Source organism: Heterodontus francisci, chromosome 10 (assembly GCF_036365525.1).
Source record: "Heterodontus francisci isolate sHetFra1 chromosome 10, sHetFra1.hap1, whole genome shotgun sequence".
Taxonomy (NCBI): domain Eukaryota; kingdom Metazoa; phylum Chordata; class Chondrichthyes; order Heterodontiformes; family Heterodontidae; genus Heterodontus; species Heterodontus francisci.
The window spans coordinates 123,895,159-123,911,764 of record NC_090380.1 but is presented as its reverse complement, the minus strand read 5'-3'; the positions used below and the strand labels follow the sequence as shown (position 1 = coordinate 123,911,764).

At 54.2% G+C, this 16,606-nt stretch overlaps 1 protein-coding gene across 1 annotated transcript in view; it reads right to left on the bottom strand.

Annotated features, from left to right (window-relative positions):
• The window catches only part of pde9aa (phosphodiesterase 9aa), a 177,316-nt gene that overhangs the window by 75,130 nt on the left and 85,580 nt on the right, over positions 1-16,606 (bottom strand). The window contains exons 7-8 of the mRNA XM_068040079.1: positions 11,710-11,791; positions 1,031-1,109 (exon numbers count right to left, since the gene is read on the bottom strand). Coding sequence (XP_067896180.1) covers positions 1,031-1,109; positions 11,710-11,791 — 161 coding nt within the window. The remainder of the gene's footprint in view (positions 1-1,030; positions 1,110-11,709; positions 11,792-16,606) is intronic.

The window sequence follows — 16,606 nt, the reverse complement described above, 5'->3', positions numbered from 1 at the left end:
CCACTCTCCCCCCTCACGCCCCACACCCTTTAATATCCCACCCAGTCATTTCCCACTCTCCCCCACTCTTCCTGCCCCCTTTAATATCCCACCCACTCATTTCCCACTCTCCCCCTCACTCTCCGCCCCCTTTAATGTCCCACCCAGTCTAATTCCACTCCCCCCCTCACTCACCACACCCTTTAATAACCCGCACAGTCAAATCTCACTCTCCCCCTCACTCCCCGCCCCCTTTAATATCCCACCCAGTCTAATCCCACTCCCCCCTCACTCCCCACACCCTTTAATATCCTACCCAGTCTAATCCCACTCTCCCCCTCACTCCCCGCGCCCTTTAATATCCCACCCAGTCTAATCCCACTCCCCCCCTCACTCCCCACACCCTTTAATATCCCACCCACTCATTTCCCACTCTCCCCCAAACTCCTGCCCACTCCCCCCACTTCTTGCCCTTCCCACCCACCCTCTCCCCTCCTTTTCCCTCCCTCACCTCACGTCCCCTCCTTCTCCTGCAGTGGGGTTCAATGAGGTGATGGAGACATGGATTGGTGAGGCAAAGGAAATAAATTCATCAGCACCTAAATTTGTGCTGGTTACGTGCTTACCCTGAGCCAGGCCATGCTGGTTACCCTGAGCCAGGCCGTGCTGGTTACCTGGTTACCCTGAGCCAGGCTCTGCTGGTTACCCTGAGCCAGGCCGTGCTGGTTAGCTGGTTACTCTGAGCCAGGCCGTGCTGGTTAGCTGGTTACTCTGAGCCAGGCCGGGCTGGTTAGCTGGTTACCCTGAGCCAGGCTCTGCTGGTTACCCTGAGCCAGGCCGTGCTGGTTAGCTGGTTACTCTGAGCCAGGCCGGGCTGGTTAGCTGGTTACTCTGAGCCAGGCCGGGCTGGTTACCTGGTTACTCTGAGCCAGGCCGTGCTGGTTACCCTGAGCCAGGCCGGGCTGGTTACCTGGTTACTCTGAGCCAGGCCGGGCTGGGTTCCAACCCCTGGTTCTATTTCCTGTATCAAATTCATGTGTAATTGCTTTACCTTCAGGTACGAGGGGACGTCACAACGTGGAATCAACTTCTTCTCATCCAGGCAACTGTATTTACAGCAAGAGTTAGTTAGAGCAGAACATCAACAAAAGGCCAGGCCCAAGGACCAGACTCCCCACTGGAGAGTCCCAGGGATCAGTGCTGAGTGACATAATCCCAGAGAGGGTGAGGGTGAGAGGGGAGTGAGCAGAGGGTGAGGGTGTGAGGGGAGTGAGCAGAATGTGAGGGTGTGAGCAGAATGTGAGGGTGTGAGGGGAGTGAGCGGAATGTGAGGGCGTGAGGGGAGTGAGCAGAGGGTGTGAGCGTGAGGGGAGTGAGCAGACGGTGAGACTGTGAGGGGAGTGAGCGGAGGGTGAGGGTGTGAGGGGAGTGAGCGGAGGGTGAGGGTGTGAGGGGAGTGAGCGGAGGGTGAGGGTGTGAGGGGAGTGAGCGGAGGGTGAGGGTGTGAGGGGAGTGAGCGGAGGGTGAGGGTGTGAGGGGCGTGAGCGGAGGGTGAGGGGAGTGAGGGGAGTGAGCGGAGGGTGAGGGGAGTGAGGGGAGTGAGCGGAGGGTGAGGGTGTGAGGGGAGTGAGCGGAGGGTGAGGGTGTGAGGGGAGTGAGCGGAGGGTGAGGGTGTGAGGGGAGTGAGCGGAGGGTGAGGGTGTGAGGGGAGTGAGCGGAGGGTGAGGGTGTGAGGGGAGTGAGCGGAGGGTGAGGGTGTGAGGGGAGTGAGCGGAGGGTGAGGGTGTGAGGGGAGTGAGCGGAGGGTGAGGGTGTGAGGGGAGTGAGCGGAGGGTGAGGGTGTGAGGGGAGTGAGCGGAGGGTGAGGGCGTGAGGGGAGTGAGCGGAGGGTGAGGGCGTGAGGGGAGTGAGCGGAGGGTGTGGGCGTGAGGGGAGTGAGCGGAGGGTGTGGGCGTGAGGGGAGTGAGCGGAGGGTGTGGGCGTGAGGGGAGTGAGCGGAGGGTGTGGGCGTGAGGGGAGTGAGCAGAGGGTGAGGCTGAGGGGAGTGAGCAGAGTGGGTGAGAGGGTGAGGGGAGTGAGCAGAGAGGGTGAGATTGTGAGGGGAGTGAGCAGAGAGGGTGAGATTGTGAGGGGAGTGAGCAGAGTGTGAGGCTGAGGGGAGTGAGCAGAGAGGGTGAGGGGAGTGAGCAGAGGGTGTGGGTGTGAGGGGAGTGAGCAGAGGGTGAGGCTGTGAGGGGAGTGAGCAGAGGGGGAGACTGAGGGTAGTGAGCAGAGGGGGAGGGCGTGAGGAGAGTGAGCAGAGGGTGAGGGCGTGAGGAGAGTGAGCAGAGGGTGAGGGCGTGAGGGGAGTGAGCAGAGGGTGTGGGCGTGAGGGGAGTGAGCAGAGGGTGTGGGCGTGAGGGGAGTGAGCAGAGGGTGAGACTGTGAGGAGACTGAGCAGAGGGTGAGGATGTGAGGGGAGTGAGCAGAGGGTGAGGATGTGAGGGGAGTGAGCAGAGGGTGAGGCTGTGAGGGGAGTGAGCAGAGGGTGAGGCTGTGAGGGGAGTGAGCAGAGGGTGAGGCTGTGACAGCAGTGAGCAGAATGTGAGGGGAGTGAGCAGAGGATGAGGTTGTGAGGGGAGTGAGCAGAGTGTGAGGCTGAGGGGAGTGAGCAGAGAGGGTGAGATTGTGAGGGGAGTGAGCAGAGAGGGTGAGGGGAGTGAACAGAGGGTGTGGGTGTGAGGGGAGTGAGCAGAGGATGAGGTTGTGAGGGGAGTGAGCAGAGTGTGAGGCTGAGGGGAGTGAGCAGAGAGGGTGAGATTGTGAGGGGAGTGAGCAGAGTGTGAGGCTGAGGGGAGTGAGCAGAGAGGGTGAGGGGAGTGAACAGAGGGTGTGGGTGTGAGGGGAGTGAGCAGAGGGTGAGACTGAGGGTAGTGAGCAGAGGGTGAGGGTGTGAGGAGAGTGAGCAGAGGGTGAGGGCGTGAGGAGAGTGAGCAGAGGGTGTGTGTGAGGGGAGTGAGCAGAGGGTGTGAGTGTGAGGGGAGTGAGCAGAGGGTGTGAGTGTGAGGGGAGTGAGCAGAGGATGAGGGTGTGAGTGGAGTGAGCAGAGCGTGAGGGTGAGAGAGGAGGGAGCAGAGGGTGAGGGTGTGAGGAGAGCGAGCCGAGGTTGAGGGTGTGAGGGGTGCGAGCAGAGGGTGAGGGAGTGAGGGGAGTGAGCAGTGGGAAAGGCTGTGAGTGGAGTGAGTGTGTGAGGGGAGTGAGCAGAGGGTGAGGGTGTGAGGGGAGTGAGCAGAGGGTGAGGGTGTGAGGGGAGTGAGCAGAGGGTGAGGATGTGAGGGGAGTGAGCAGAGGGTGAGGCTGTGAGGGGAGTGAGCAGAGGGTGAGGCTGTGAGGGGAGTGAGCAGAGGGTGAGGCTGTGAGGGGAGTGAGCAGAGGGTGAGGCTGTGAGGGGAGTGAGCAGAGGGTGAGGCTGTGAGGGGAGTGAGCAGAGGGTGAGGATGTAAGGGGAATGAGCAGAGGGTGAGGATGTAAGGGGAATGAGCAGAGGGTGAGGCTGTGAGGGGAGTGAGCAGAGGGTGAGGCTGTGAGGGGAGTGAGCAGAGGGTGAGGCTGTGAGGGGAGTGAGCAGAGGGTGAGGATGTGAGGGGAGTGAGCAGAGAGGGTGAGGATGTGAGGGGAGTGAGCAGAGAGGGTGAGATTGTGAGGGGAGTGAGCAGAGAGGGTGAGATTGTGAGGGGAGTGAGCAGAGAGGGTGAGGGGAGTGAGCAGAGGGTGTGGGTGTGAGGGGAGTGAGCAGAGGGTGAGGCTGTGAGGGGAGTGAGCAGAGGGTGAGGCTGTGAGGGGAGTGAGCAGAGGGTGAGACTGTGAGGAGACTGAGCAGAGGATGAGGGTGTGAGGGGAGTGAGCAGTGGGTGAGGGAGTGAGTGGAGTGAGCAGAGCGTGAGGGTGAGAGAGGAGGAGGCAGAGGGTGAGGGTGAGAGGAGAGCGAGCCGAGGTTGAGGGTGTGAGGGGAGTGAGCAGAGGGTGAGGGAGTGAGGGGAGTGAGCAGTGGGAAAGGCTGTGAGTGGAGTGAGTGTGTGAGGGGAGTGAGCAGAGGGTGAGGGTGTGAGAGGAGTGAGCAGAGGGTGAGGGTGTGAGGGGAGTCAGCAGAGGGTGAGGGTGTGAGGGGAGTGAGCAGTGGGTGAGGGTGAGTGGAGTGAGCAGAGGGTGAGGGTGAGAGAGGAGGAGGCAGAGGGTGAGGGTGAGAGGAGAGCGAGCCGAGGTTGAGGGTGTGAGGGGAGTGAGCAGAGGGTGAGGGAGTGAGGGGAGTGAGCAGTGGGAAAGGCTGTGAGTGGAGTGAGTGTGTGAGGTGAGTGAGCAGAGGGTGAGGGTGTGAGAGGAGTGAGCAGAGGGTGAGGGTGTGAGGGGAGTCAGCAGAGGGTGAGGGTGTGAGGGGAGTGAGCAGTGGGTGAGGGTGTGAGTGGAGTGAGCAGAGCGTGAGGGTGAGAGAGGAGGAGGCAGAGGGTGAGGGTGAGAGGAGAGCGAGCCGAGGTTGAGGGTGTGAGGGGAGTGAGCAGAGGGTGAGGGAGTAAGGGGAGTGAGCAGTGGGAAAGGCTGTGAGTGGAGTGAGTGTGTGAGGGGAGTGAGCAGAGGGTGAGGGTGTGAGGGGAGTGAGCAGAGGGTGAGGGTGTGAGGGGAGTGAGCAGAGGGTGAGGGTGTGAGGGGAGTGAGCAGAGGGTGAGGGTGTGAGGGGAGTGAGCAGAGGGTGAGGGTGTGAGGGGAGTGAGCAGAGGGTGAGGCTGTGAGGGGAATGAGCAGAGGGTGAGGCTGTGAGGGGAATGAGCAGAGGGTGAGGCTGTGAGGGGAGTGAGCAGAGGGTGAGGCTGTGAGGGGAGTGAGCAGAGGGTGAGGATGTGAGGGGAGTGAGCAGAGGGTGAGGATGTGAGGGGAGTGAGCAGAGGGTGAGGATGTGAGGGGAGTGAGCAGAGGGTGAGGATGTGAGGGGAGTGAGCAGAGGGTGAGGATGTGAGGGGAGTGAGCAGAGGGTGAGGATGTGAGGGGAGTGAGCAGAGGGTGAGGATGTGAGGGGAGTGAGCAGAGGGTGAGGATGTGAGGGGAGTGAGCAGAGGGTGAGGGTGTGAGGGGAGTGAGCAGAGGGTGAGGGTGTGAGGGGAGTGAGCAGAGGGTGAGGGTGTGAGGGGAGTGAGCAGAGGGTGAGGGTGTGAGGGGAGTGAGCAGAGGGTGAGGGTGTGAGGGGAGTGAGCAGAGGGTGAGGGTGTGAGGGGAGTGAGCAGAGGGTGAGGGTGTGAGGGGAGTGAGCAGAGCGTGAGGGTGTGAGGGGAGTGAGCAGAGGGTGAGGGTGTGAGGAGAGCGAGCAGAGTGTGAGGGTGTGAGGAGAGTGAGCCGAGGTTGAGGGTGTGAGGGGAGTGAGCCGAGGTTGAGGCTGATGGGAGTGAGCAGAGAGTGTGTGAGGGGAGTGAGCAGAGGGTGAGGGTTTGAGTGGAGTGAGCAGAGGGTGATGCTGAGGGGAGTGAGCAGAGGGTGAGGGAGTGAGGCGAGTGAGCAGAGGGTGAGTCTGTGAGGAGACTGAGCAGAGGGTGAGTCTGTGAGGAGACTGAGCAGAGGGTGAGTGTTTGAGGGTAGTGAGCAGAGGGTGAGGGTGTGAGGGGACTGAGCAGAGCGTGAGGGTGAGAGAGGAGGGAGCACAGGGTGAGGGTGTGAGGAGAGTGAGCCGAGGTTGAGGGTGTGAGGGGAGTGAGCAGAGGGTGAGGGAGTGAGGGGAGTGAGCAGTGGGAAAGGCTGTGAGTGGAGTGAGTGTGTGAGGGGAGTGTGGGTATGAGGGGAGTGAGCAGTGGGTGAGGCTGAGTGGAATGAGTGTGTGAGGGGAGTGAGGGGACTGAGGTTATAAGGGGAGTGAACAGAGGGTGAGGGAGTGAGTGGAGTGAGGGGAGTGAGCAGAGGGTTAGGGTGTGAGGGGAGTGAGCACAGGGTGAGGGTTTGAGGGGAGTGAGCAGAGGGTGAGTCTGTGAGGAGACTGAGCAGAGGATGAGGGTGTGAGGGGAGTGAGCAGAGAGTGAGGGTGTGAGGGGAGTGAGCAGAGGGTGAGGGTTTGTGGGTAGTGAGCAGAGGGTGAGGGTGTGAGGGGTGTGAGAGGAGTGAGCAGAGGGTGAGGGAGTGAGGGGTGTGAGAGGAGTGAGCCGTGGGTAAGGCAGTGAGTGTGTGAGGGGAGTGAGGTGATAAGGGGAGTGAACAGAGGGTGAGGGTGTGAGGAGAGGGTGAGGGTGTGAGGGGAGTGAGGGGGGTGAGGGAGTGAGCAGAGGGTGAGGGTGTGAGGGGAGTGAGGGGAGTGAGCAGAGGGTGAGGGTGTGAGGGGAGTGAGGGGAGTGAGCAGAGAGTGAGGGGGTGAGGGGAGTGAGGGTGTGAGGGGAGTGAGCAGAGGGTGAGGGTGTGAGGGGAGTGAGCAGAGAGTGAGGGTGTGAGGGGAGTGAGGGTGTGAGCAGAGAGTGAGGGTGTGAGGGGAGTGAGCAGAGAGTGAGGGTGTGAGGGGAGTGAGCGGGTGAGGGGAGTGAGCAGAGGGGGAGGGTGTGAGGGGAGTGAGCAGAGGGTGAGGGTGTGAGGGGAGTGAGCAGAGGGTGAGGGGAGTGAGCAGAGGGTGAGGGGAGTGAGGGGAGTGAGCAGAGTGATGCCAGTACCTCGGGGTTGATGTACAGGTAAATATAAAATCAAATTTAATGATGTAAAGATCGATCAATTAATGAATCTAAAAGTTACAATATTTAACCTTTAACTTGTGTTGTCTATTGTAAAATATATGATAATTAGTAGCAGTATTTAATTAATCAGATCTGGAGGATAAACATAACATTAAATAAAGAGAGATAGAAACAATAAAGGAGTCCTAATTTTTCAGTCAATGAAAGACTGAGATATATAAATAATAAGAGGTTTGTGTAACCTTTACTTTAACCTCCTGGAAAATAATGTGACAACAGCACACGGGAAGCAGCTGTTAGTAACTAGTGAGTGTTTATTTAAGTCTTTATTTCTCTAAATAGCACTATTGTAGGGTACCTCAGTTCCAGGGAGTGCACATCCTGTTCCATGTGGGAACTCCAGGCTGATTTCTGTGTGCTGTCCAACCAGGAAGTATTGTCAGCTGGAGCAGCTTGAGCTCTGGCTTTCGGACCTTGAGCAGCAGCTGACATTCCTGTGGTGTATTCACAAAGTTGGATTCCATGGATAGCATGTTTCTGGAGGTGGTCACCCTGTAGTTTAAGGGAATGCAGGCAGAGAAGGGATATGTGCCCATCAGGTAGTCACCAGGACCAGGCAGGGAGTGCAGGAATCCCCCAAGTCCATCTCATTCTCCAACCAGTATTCACTTCTGAATACTGGTGACAGTAATGGTTCATCTGGGGAGTGCAGCCAGAGCCAAGTCCATGGCTCAGCTGCTCAGGTGGGCAGCAGGAAGATTGGGAAAGCAATAGTGATAGGAGATTTTATAGTTATGGGAACAGACAGGCATTTCTGTGGCTGCAGACATGAATCCAGGATGGTATGTTGACTCCCTGGTACCAGGGTCAAGGGTGTCACGGAGCAGCTGCAGATCACTCTGAGGGGGAAGAGTGAACAGCCAGCAGTTGTGGTCCATATTGGTACCAAAGACATAGGTAGAAAGAGGGATGAGGTCCTGCAGGCGGAGTTTAGGGAGCTAGGGAGGAAATTAGCAAGCAGGACCTCAAAGGTAGTAATCTCCAGATTACTCCCAGTAACATGCGCTACTGAGTATAGAAATAGGAGGGTAGAGTAGATGAATGCGTGGCTGGAGAGATGGTGCAAGAGGGAGGGCTTCAGATTACTGTGACACTGGGACTGATTCTGGGAGAGATGGGACCTGTACAGGTCGGATGGGTTACACCTGAACAGAGCCGGGACAAATGTCCTTGAGGGGCGATTTGCTAGTGCTATTGGGGAGAGTTGAAACTAACTTGGCAGGGATTTGGGAATCAGTAGGTAATATTAGAGAGGAAAACCAAGTTATACTGGAATAAGAAATAGTAAGATATTAGGTGAGGTCAGAATAAGAGGAAATGCAGTAAGGTTTAAATTAGGTTTACTGTGCATGTAAGTTCATGCACAGAATGTGCTAAGTTAGGACTGTGTTCTACATAAGAAATAGTATACTAGTCTACCAACTGGTGAGAAAGATACAGATTATCAAATTTGCAAAGAAATTACAGAGAATTGCAAAAAATATACAGTAGTGATAATGGGGGACTTTAATCATCATAATACTGACTGGAATAGTAATAGTGTAAAGGGCAGGGAGGGGGTGAGGGGGAAAAGTTTCTGAAGTGAGTTCAGGAGAATTTTCTACAGCAGTAAGTTTCCAGTCCAACGAGGAAGGAGGCACTGCTGGATCTGGGTCTAGGAAATGAAGTGGGGCAAGTGAATCAAGTGTCAATAGGGGAACATTTAGCAGACAGTGATCATTGCATGATAAGGTTTAGGCAGACTATGGAAAAGGACAAGGAACAATCCAGGGTAATTAATAGGGGGAGATCAAATTTCAATGGCGAGAGAATGAATCTGGTCCAGGTAAATTGAAATCAAAGATTGGCAGACAAACCTGCCTTTGAAAAGGAAATAGTTTGGGTACAGTCGAGGTACAGTCCCATGAGGGGAAAAGAAGGACAAACAAACCCAGAGCTTTATGGGTGATGAAAGAGATAGAGAGCAAGATGAAGCAGAAAAAGGGTGCATATGACTGATGTCAGGTGGATAATACAATTGAGAACCAGGCTGAATATAGAAGGTTCAGAGGGGAAGTAATAAAACAAATAAGAGAAGCAAAGAGAGAGTATGAGAAGAGACTGGCAGCTAACATAAAGGGAATCCAAAAGTCTTCTCTAGGTATATGAATAATAAAAAGTTGTAAAAGGAGGAGTGGGGCTGATTAGGGACCAAAAGGAGGATTTACACATGGAGGCAGGAGGCATAGTTGAGGTATTAAATAAGTACTTCACATCTGTATTTACCAAGGAAGAAGATGCTGACCAAATCAAGGTGAAATTGAAGGGATTCAATTACTAGAGGACACGAGTTCAAAGTGAAAGGGGAAAAGTTTAGGGGGGATATGCGTGGAAAGTTCTTTACGCAGAGGGTGGTGGGTGCCTGGAACGCGTTGCCAGCGGAGGTGGTAGATGCGGGCACGATGGCGTCTTTTAAGATGTATCTAGACAGATACATGAATGGGCAGGAAGTAAAGAGATACAGACCCTTAGAAAATAGGCGACATGTTTAGATAGAGGATCTGGATCGGCGCAGGCTTGGAGGGCCGAAGGGCCTGTTCCTGTGCTGTAATTTTCTTTGTTCTTTGAAAGTTGAGACACAGGATGGGCTAAAAATTGATGAAGAGGAGGTATTAGATAGGTTGGTTGTACTTAAAGTTGATAAGACACCAGGACTGGATCAAATGCATCCGAGAATACTGAGGGAAGTAAGGGAGGAAATTGCAGAGGCACTGATCATAATCTTCCAATCCTCCTTCGATACAGGAATGGGACCAGTAGGCTGGAGAATTGAAAACATTACACCCTTGTTCAAAAAAGGCTGTAAGGACAAGCCCAGCAATTACAGGCCAGTCAGTTTTACCTCGGTGGTGGGAAAGCTTTTAGAAACAATAATCTGGGACAAAATTAACAGTCACTTGGACAAATGTGGATTAATTAAAGAAAGCCAGCATGGATTAGTTAAAGAAAAATCATATTTACTGAACAATTGAGTTTTATGATGAGGTAACAGAGAGGGTTGATGATGGTGATGCAGTTGGTGTGGTGTATATGGACTTTCAAGGTGTCACATAAAAGACTTGTCGACAAAGTTTGAGCCCATGAAATAAAAGGGACAGAAGCAACATGGATATGAAATTGGCTGAGGGACAGGAAATAGGGATTAGTGAAGAATGAATGTTTTCCAGATTGGATGAGGGTATACAGTGGGGTTCCCCAAGGGTCAGTTTTAGGATCTCTGCTTTTCTTGATACATAGAAATGACCGAGACTTGGATGTACAAGGCACAGTTATAGAGGTATATGTGCAGAAATCATTGAAGGTTGCACAGCAGGTTGAGAAAGTGATTAATAACAGATATGGCATCTGGGCTTTATAACTAGAGGCATAGAGTACAAAAGCAAGGAAGTTATGGTGAACCTTTATTAAAAAAAACACTGGTTTGGTCTCAACTGGAGGATTGTGTCCAATTCTGTGTGCCACACTTTAAGAAAGATGTGAAGGCACTACAGAGGGTACAGAAAAGATTCACAAGAGTGGCTCCAGGAATGAGGGACTTCAGTTATGTAAATAGGAGAACAGTCCTAGCTTCATCAACCTGACAGAAGAGAAGATTAAGAGGAAATTTGATAGAATTGTTCAAAATCATGAAGGTCGAGATGGAGTAGATAGGGAGGGTTGAGAAACAGAGGACACCGATTTAAGGTGATAGGCAAAAGAACCAGAGGTGACATGAGGAAAAACATTTTTTTTAGGCAGTGAGTGTTTAGGATCTGGAACGCACTGTCTGAGAGTGTGGTGGAGGCAGGTTCAGTGAGTGTTTAGGATCTGGAATGCACTGTCTGAGAGTGTGGTGGAGGCAGGTTCAGTGAGTGTTTAGGATCTGGAATGCACTGTCTGAGAGTGTGGTGGAGGCAGGTTCAGTGAGTGTTTAGGATCTGGAACGCACTGTCTGAGAGTGTGGTGGAGGCAGGTTCAGTGTGTGTTTAGGATCTGGAATGCACTGTCTGAGAGTGTGGTGGAGACAGGTTCAGTGAGTGTTTAGGATCTGGAATGCACTGTCTGAGAGTGTGGTGGAGGCAGGTTCAGTGAGTGTTTAGGATCTGGAATGCACTGTCTGAGAGTGCGGTGGAGGCAGGTTCAGTGAGTGTTTAGGATCTGGAATGCACTGTCTGAGAGTGCGGTGGAGGCAGGTTCAGTGAGTGTTTAGGATCTGGAATGCACTGTCTGAGAGTGCGGTGGAGGCAGGTTCAGTGAGTGTTTAGGATCTGGAATGCACTGTCTGAGAGTGCGGTGGAGGCAGGTTCAGTGAGTGTTTAGGATCTGGAATGCACTGTCTGAGAGTGTGGTGGAGGCAGGTTCAATCGTAGCTTTCAAAAGGGAATGGTGTGCTGGAGAGTGGGACTTGGTGAGTTGCTTTTGCAGAGAGCCAGCAGGGACACAATGGGCCAAATGGCCTCTTTCTTTGTCGTTCCCATTCTATGATTGTGAAGTACTGATGGATTGTCCCCCGGGGTCAGTGCTGGAAGAGATAACAGGGAGTGGGAGCAGAGTGGTTATATTACTGACCTATTGATCCAGAGTTATGAGTTCAAAATTCCCACAGCAGTTGGAGGAATTTAAATTGAACTATGAAATCTGGATTTAAAATGTTTGTCAGTAATATGATCATGAAATGACTGGATTGTTGTTAAAAACCCATCTGGTTCACTCATGTCCTTCAGGGAAGGAAATCTGCCGTTGTTACCTGGTCTGGCCTACATGTGACTCCAGACTCACAACTGCCCACTGAATCAGGCTAGAAAGCCTCTCAGTTGTCGATCACTCACCATCACCTGCTGAAGGGTAATTCGGGAGGGGTAATAAATGCTGGCCTTGCCAGTGACGCCCACATCCCAAGAATATAAGATACCAAGTGTAGTGTTGAACAGTCCGATAGATGGCAGTGTTCGAGGAGGAACACCTGCCTGATACTTACCTGCTGTTTTGTTTTTCTATCTCATCACGCAGTTTTCGAATGTCGTTCCGACATTTCTCAATTTCAACCACCTTCAGCCCCTCAACTGCCAATAAACAGAGAGAGCTGAAGTAGACAAGCATCACCTGAGCATATCCCAAACATTCCAGTCAGTCGTCACTCCCTCCTCACCCAGAAGTACCGATTCTCATTGAGGTTCATGTTCCTTCAGTAATTCATCACAGTAACTAGCCCTTCTTATCAGTGTCCCCTCAGCTCACTCAGCAGAGGCCGGGGATGGAATCTGGAATCTTCCTGTGCTCTGTGTATGGGGCTCAGTACCACACTACGTACATAGAAGCAAACAGCACTGACACATTTCACTGAGGCAAAGTGACAAAAGAATTGAAGGTTATTGAGCAGGTTTGTAAGAGGTAAATAGTGGAAAGGAGCATTGACCAGCAGTTCACATTACATGCTGTTAATTTGAGTAATTCTGAGTAACTCCTTGTATTTATATAAATCCTTTCACATAGAAAAACATCCCAAGCTGCTTCACAGGAGAATTCTAAAACAAATTTTGACACTGAGCCACAGAAGGTGATATTAGGTCAGGTGACCAAAAACCTGGTCAAAGAGTTAGGTTTTAAGGAGTGTTTTAAAGGAGGAGAGAGGTAGAGAAGTGAAGAAGTTTAGTGAGGGATTTCCAGCGCTTAGAACCCAGGGAACTGAAGGCACAGCCGCTAATGTTGGAGTGATTAAAACTGGGGATGCTCAAGAGGCCGGAATTGGAGAAGAGCAGATACCTCGGAGGAGCAAGGGGCTAGAGGAGATTGCAGAGACAGAGAGGAGCGAGGGGCTGGAGGAGATTACAGAGACAGGGAGGAGCGAGGGGCTGGAGGAGATTACAGAGACAGGGAGGAGCGAGGGGCTGGAGGAGATTACAGAGACAGGGAGGAGCGAGGGGCTGGAGGAGATTACAGAGACAGGGAGGAGAGAGGGGCTGGAGGAGATGACAGAGACAGGGAGGAGCGAGTGGCTGGAGGAGATTACAGAGATAGCGAGGAGCGAGTGGCTGGAGGAGATTACAGAGATAGCGAGGAGCGAGGGGCTGGAGGAGATTACAGAGACAGGGAGGAGCGAGGGGCTGGAGGAGATTACCGAGATAGGGAGGAGCGAGGGGCTGGAGGAGATTACCGAGATAGGGAGGAGCGAGGGGCTGGAGGAGGTTACCGAGACAGGGAGGAGCGAAGGGCTGGAGGAGATTACTGAGACAGAGAGGAGCGAGGGGCTGGAGGAGATTACAGAGAGGGGGAGGAGCGAGGGGCAGGAGGATATTACAGAGACACGGAGGAGCGAGGGGCTGGAGGAGATTACAGAGACAGAGAGGAGCGAGGGGCTGGAGGAGATTACAGAGACAGAGAGGAGCGAAGCTTTTAGGATATTACAGAGACACGGAGGAGCGAGGGGCTGGAGGAGATTACAGAGACAGAGAGGAGCGAGGGGCTGGAGGAGATTACAGAGACAGAGAGGAGCGAAGCTTTTAGGAGATTACAGAGACAGAGAGGAGCTGGAATAGATTACACAGACAGAGAGGAGCGAGGAGCTGGAGGTGATCACAGAGACAGGGATGAGCGAGGTGCTGGAGGAGATTACAGAGACAGAGAGGAGCGAAGGGCTGGAGGAGATTACAGAGACAGCGAGGAGCGAAGGGCTGGAGGAGATTACAGAGACAGGGAGGAGCGAAGGGCTGGAGGAGATTACGGAGATAGAGAGGAGTGAGGGGCTGGAGGAGGTTACAGAGACAGGGGGAGTGAGGGGCTGGAGGAGATTACAGAGATAGCGAGGAGCGAGGGGATGGAGGAGATGACAGGGAGACAGAGGAGCGAAGGGCCGGAGGAGATTACAGAGACAGAGAGGAGTGAGGGGCTAGAGGAGATTACAGAGATAGGGAGGAGCGAGGGGCTGGAGGAGATTACAGGGAGGAGTGAGGGGCTGGAGGAGATAACAGGGACAGAGAGGAGTGAGGGGCTGGAGGAGATTACAGAGACAGAGAGGAGCGAAGCTTTTAGGATATTACAGAGACACGGAGGAGCGAGGGGCTGGAGGAGATTACAGAGACAGAGAGGAGCGAGGGGCTGGAGGAGATTACAGAGACAGAGAGGAGCGAAGCTTTTAGGAGATTACAGAGACAGAGAGGAGCTGGAATAGATTACACAGACAGAGAGGAGCGAGGAGCTGGAGGTGATCACAGAGACAGGGATGAGCGAGGTGCTGGAGGAGATTACAGAGACAGAGAGGAGCGAAGGGCTGGAGGAGATTACGGAGATAGAGAGGAGTGAGGGGCTGGAGGAGGTTACAGAGACAGGGGGAGTGAGGGGCTGGAGGAGATTACAGAGATAGCGAGGAGCGAGGGGATGGAGGAGATGACAGGGAGACAGAGGAGCGAAGGGCCGGAGGAGATTACAGAGACAGAGAGGAGTGAGGGGCTAGAGGAGATTACAGAGATAGGGAGGAGCGAGGGGCTGGAGGAGATTACAGGGAGGAGTGAGGGGCTGGAGGAGATAACAGGGACAGAGAGGAGTGAGGGGCTGGAGGAGATTACAGAGATAGCGAGGAGCGAGAGGATGGAGGAGATTCCAGGGAGAGAGAAGAGCGAAGGGCTGGAGCAGATTACAGAGACAGGGAGGAGGGAGGGTCTGGAGGAGATTACAGAGACAGGGAGGAGGGAGGGTCTGGAGGAGATTACAGAGACAGAAAGGAGCGAGGGGTTGGAGGAGGTTACAGAGACAGGGGGAGTGAGGGGCTGGAGGAGATTACAGAGATAGCGAGGAGCGAGGGGATGGAGGAGATGACAGGGAGACAGAGGAGCGAAGGGCTGGAGGAGATTACAGGGACAGAGAGGAGTGAGGGGCTGGAGGAGATGACAGAGATAGCGAGGAGTGAGAGGATGGAGGAGATTACAGAGACAGAGAGGAGTGAGGGGCTGGAGGAGATTACAGAGATAGGGAGGAGCGAGGGGCTGGAGGAGATTACCGAGACAGGGAGGAGCGAGGGGCTGGAGTAGATTACAGAGACAGAGAGGAGCGAGGGGCTGGAGGAGATTACAGAGAAAGGGAAGAGCGAAGGGCTGGAGGAGATTACAGATAGGGAGGATTGAGGGGCTGGAGGAGATTACAGATAGGGAGGATTGAGGGGCTGGAGTAGATTACAGAGACAGGGAGGAGGGAGGGTCTGGAGGAGATTACAGAGACAGGGAGGAGGGAGGGTCTGGAGGAGATTACAGAGACAGAAAGGAGCGAGGGGTTGGAGGAGATTACAGAGACAGGGAGGAGCGAGGGGCTGGAGGAGATTACAGAGACAGGGAGGAGCGAGGGGCTGGAGGAGATTACAGACACAGAGAGGAGCGAGGGGCTGGAGGAGATTACAGACACAGAGAGGAGCGAGGGGCTGGAGGAGATTACAGAGACAGAGAGGAGCGAGGGGCTGGAGGAGATTACAGAGACAGAGAGGAGCGAGGGGCTGGAGGAGATTACAGAGACAGAGAGGAGCGAGGGGCTGGAGGAGATTACAGAGACAGAGAGGAGCGAGGGGCTGGAGGAGATTACAGAGACAGAGAGGAGCGAGGGGCTGGAGGAGATTACAGAGACAGAGAGGAGCGAGGGGCTGGAGGAGATTACAGAGACAGAGAGGAGTGAGGGGCTGGAGGAGATGACAGAGACAGAGAGGAGTGAGGGGCTGGAGGAGATTACACAGACAAAGAGGAGCGAGGGACTGGAGGAGATTAGAGACAGAGAGGAGCGAAGGGCTGAAGGAGATTACAGACACAGAGAGGAGCGAGGGGTTGGAGGGGATTACAGAGAGAGGGAGGAGAGAGGGGCTGGAGAGGGATTACAGAGACAGAGAGGAGCGAAGGGCTGGAGGAGATTACAGAGAGAGGGAGGAGTGAGGGGCTGGAGGAGATTACAGAGACAGAGAGGAGTGAGGGGCTGGAGGAGATGACAGAGACAGGGAGGAGCGAAGGGCTGGAGGGGATTACAGAGACAGAGAGGAGCGAAGGGCGGGAGGAGATTAGAGAGAGAGGGAGGAGTGAGGGGCTGGAGTAGATTACAGAGGCAGGGAGGAGCGAGGGGCTGGAGGAGATGACAGACACAGAGAGGAGCTAGGGGCTGGAGGAGATTACAGAGACTGGGAGGAGCGAGGGGCTGGAGGAGATTACAGAGACAGGGAGGAGCGAGGGGCTGGAGGAGATTACAGAGACAGAGAGGAGCGAGGAGCTGGAGGTGATTACAGAGACAGAGAGGAGCGAGGGGATGGAGGAGATTACAGAGACAGAGAGGAGCGAGGGGATGGAGGAGATTACAGAGAGGGGGAGGAGCGAGGGGCAGGAGGAGATTACCGAGACACTGAGGAGCGAGGGGCTGGAGGAGATTACAGAGACAGAGAGGAGCGAGGGGCTGGAGGAGATTACAGAGACAGAGAGGAGCGAGAGGCTGGAGGAGATGACAGACACAGAGAGGAGCTAGGGGCTGGAGGAGATTACAGAGACAGAGAGGAGTGAGGGGCTGGAGGAGGTTACAGAGACAGGGGGAGTGAGGGGCTGGAGGAGATTACAGAGATAGCGAGGAGCGAGGGGATGGAGGAGATGACAGGGAGACAGAGGAGCGAAGGGCCGGAGGAGATTACACAGACAGAGAGGAGCGAGGAGCTGGAGGTGATCACAGAGACAGGGATGAGCGAGGTGCTGGAGGAGATTACAGAGACAGAGAGGAGCGAAGGGCTGGAGGAGATTACAGAGACAGCGAGGAGCGAAGGGCTGGAGGAGATTACAGAGACAGGGAGGAGCGAAGGGCTGGAGGAGATTACGGAGATAGAGAGGAGTGAGGGGCTGGAGGAGGTTACAGAGACAGGGGGAGTGAGG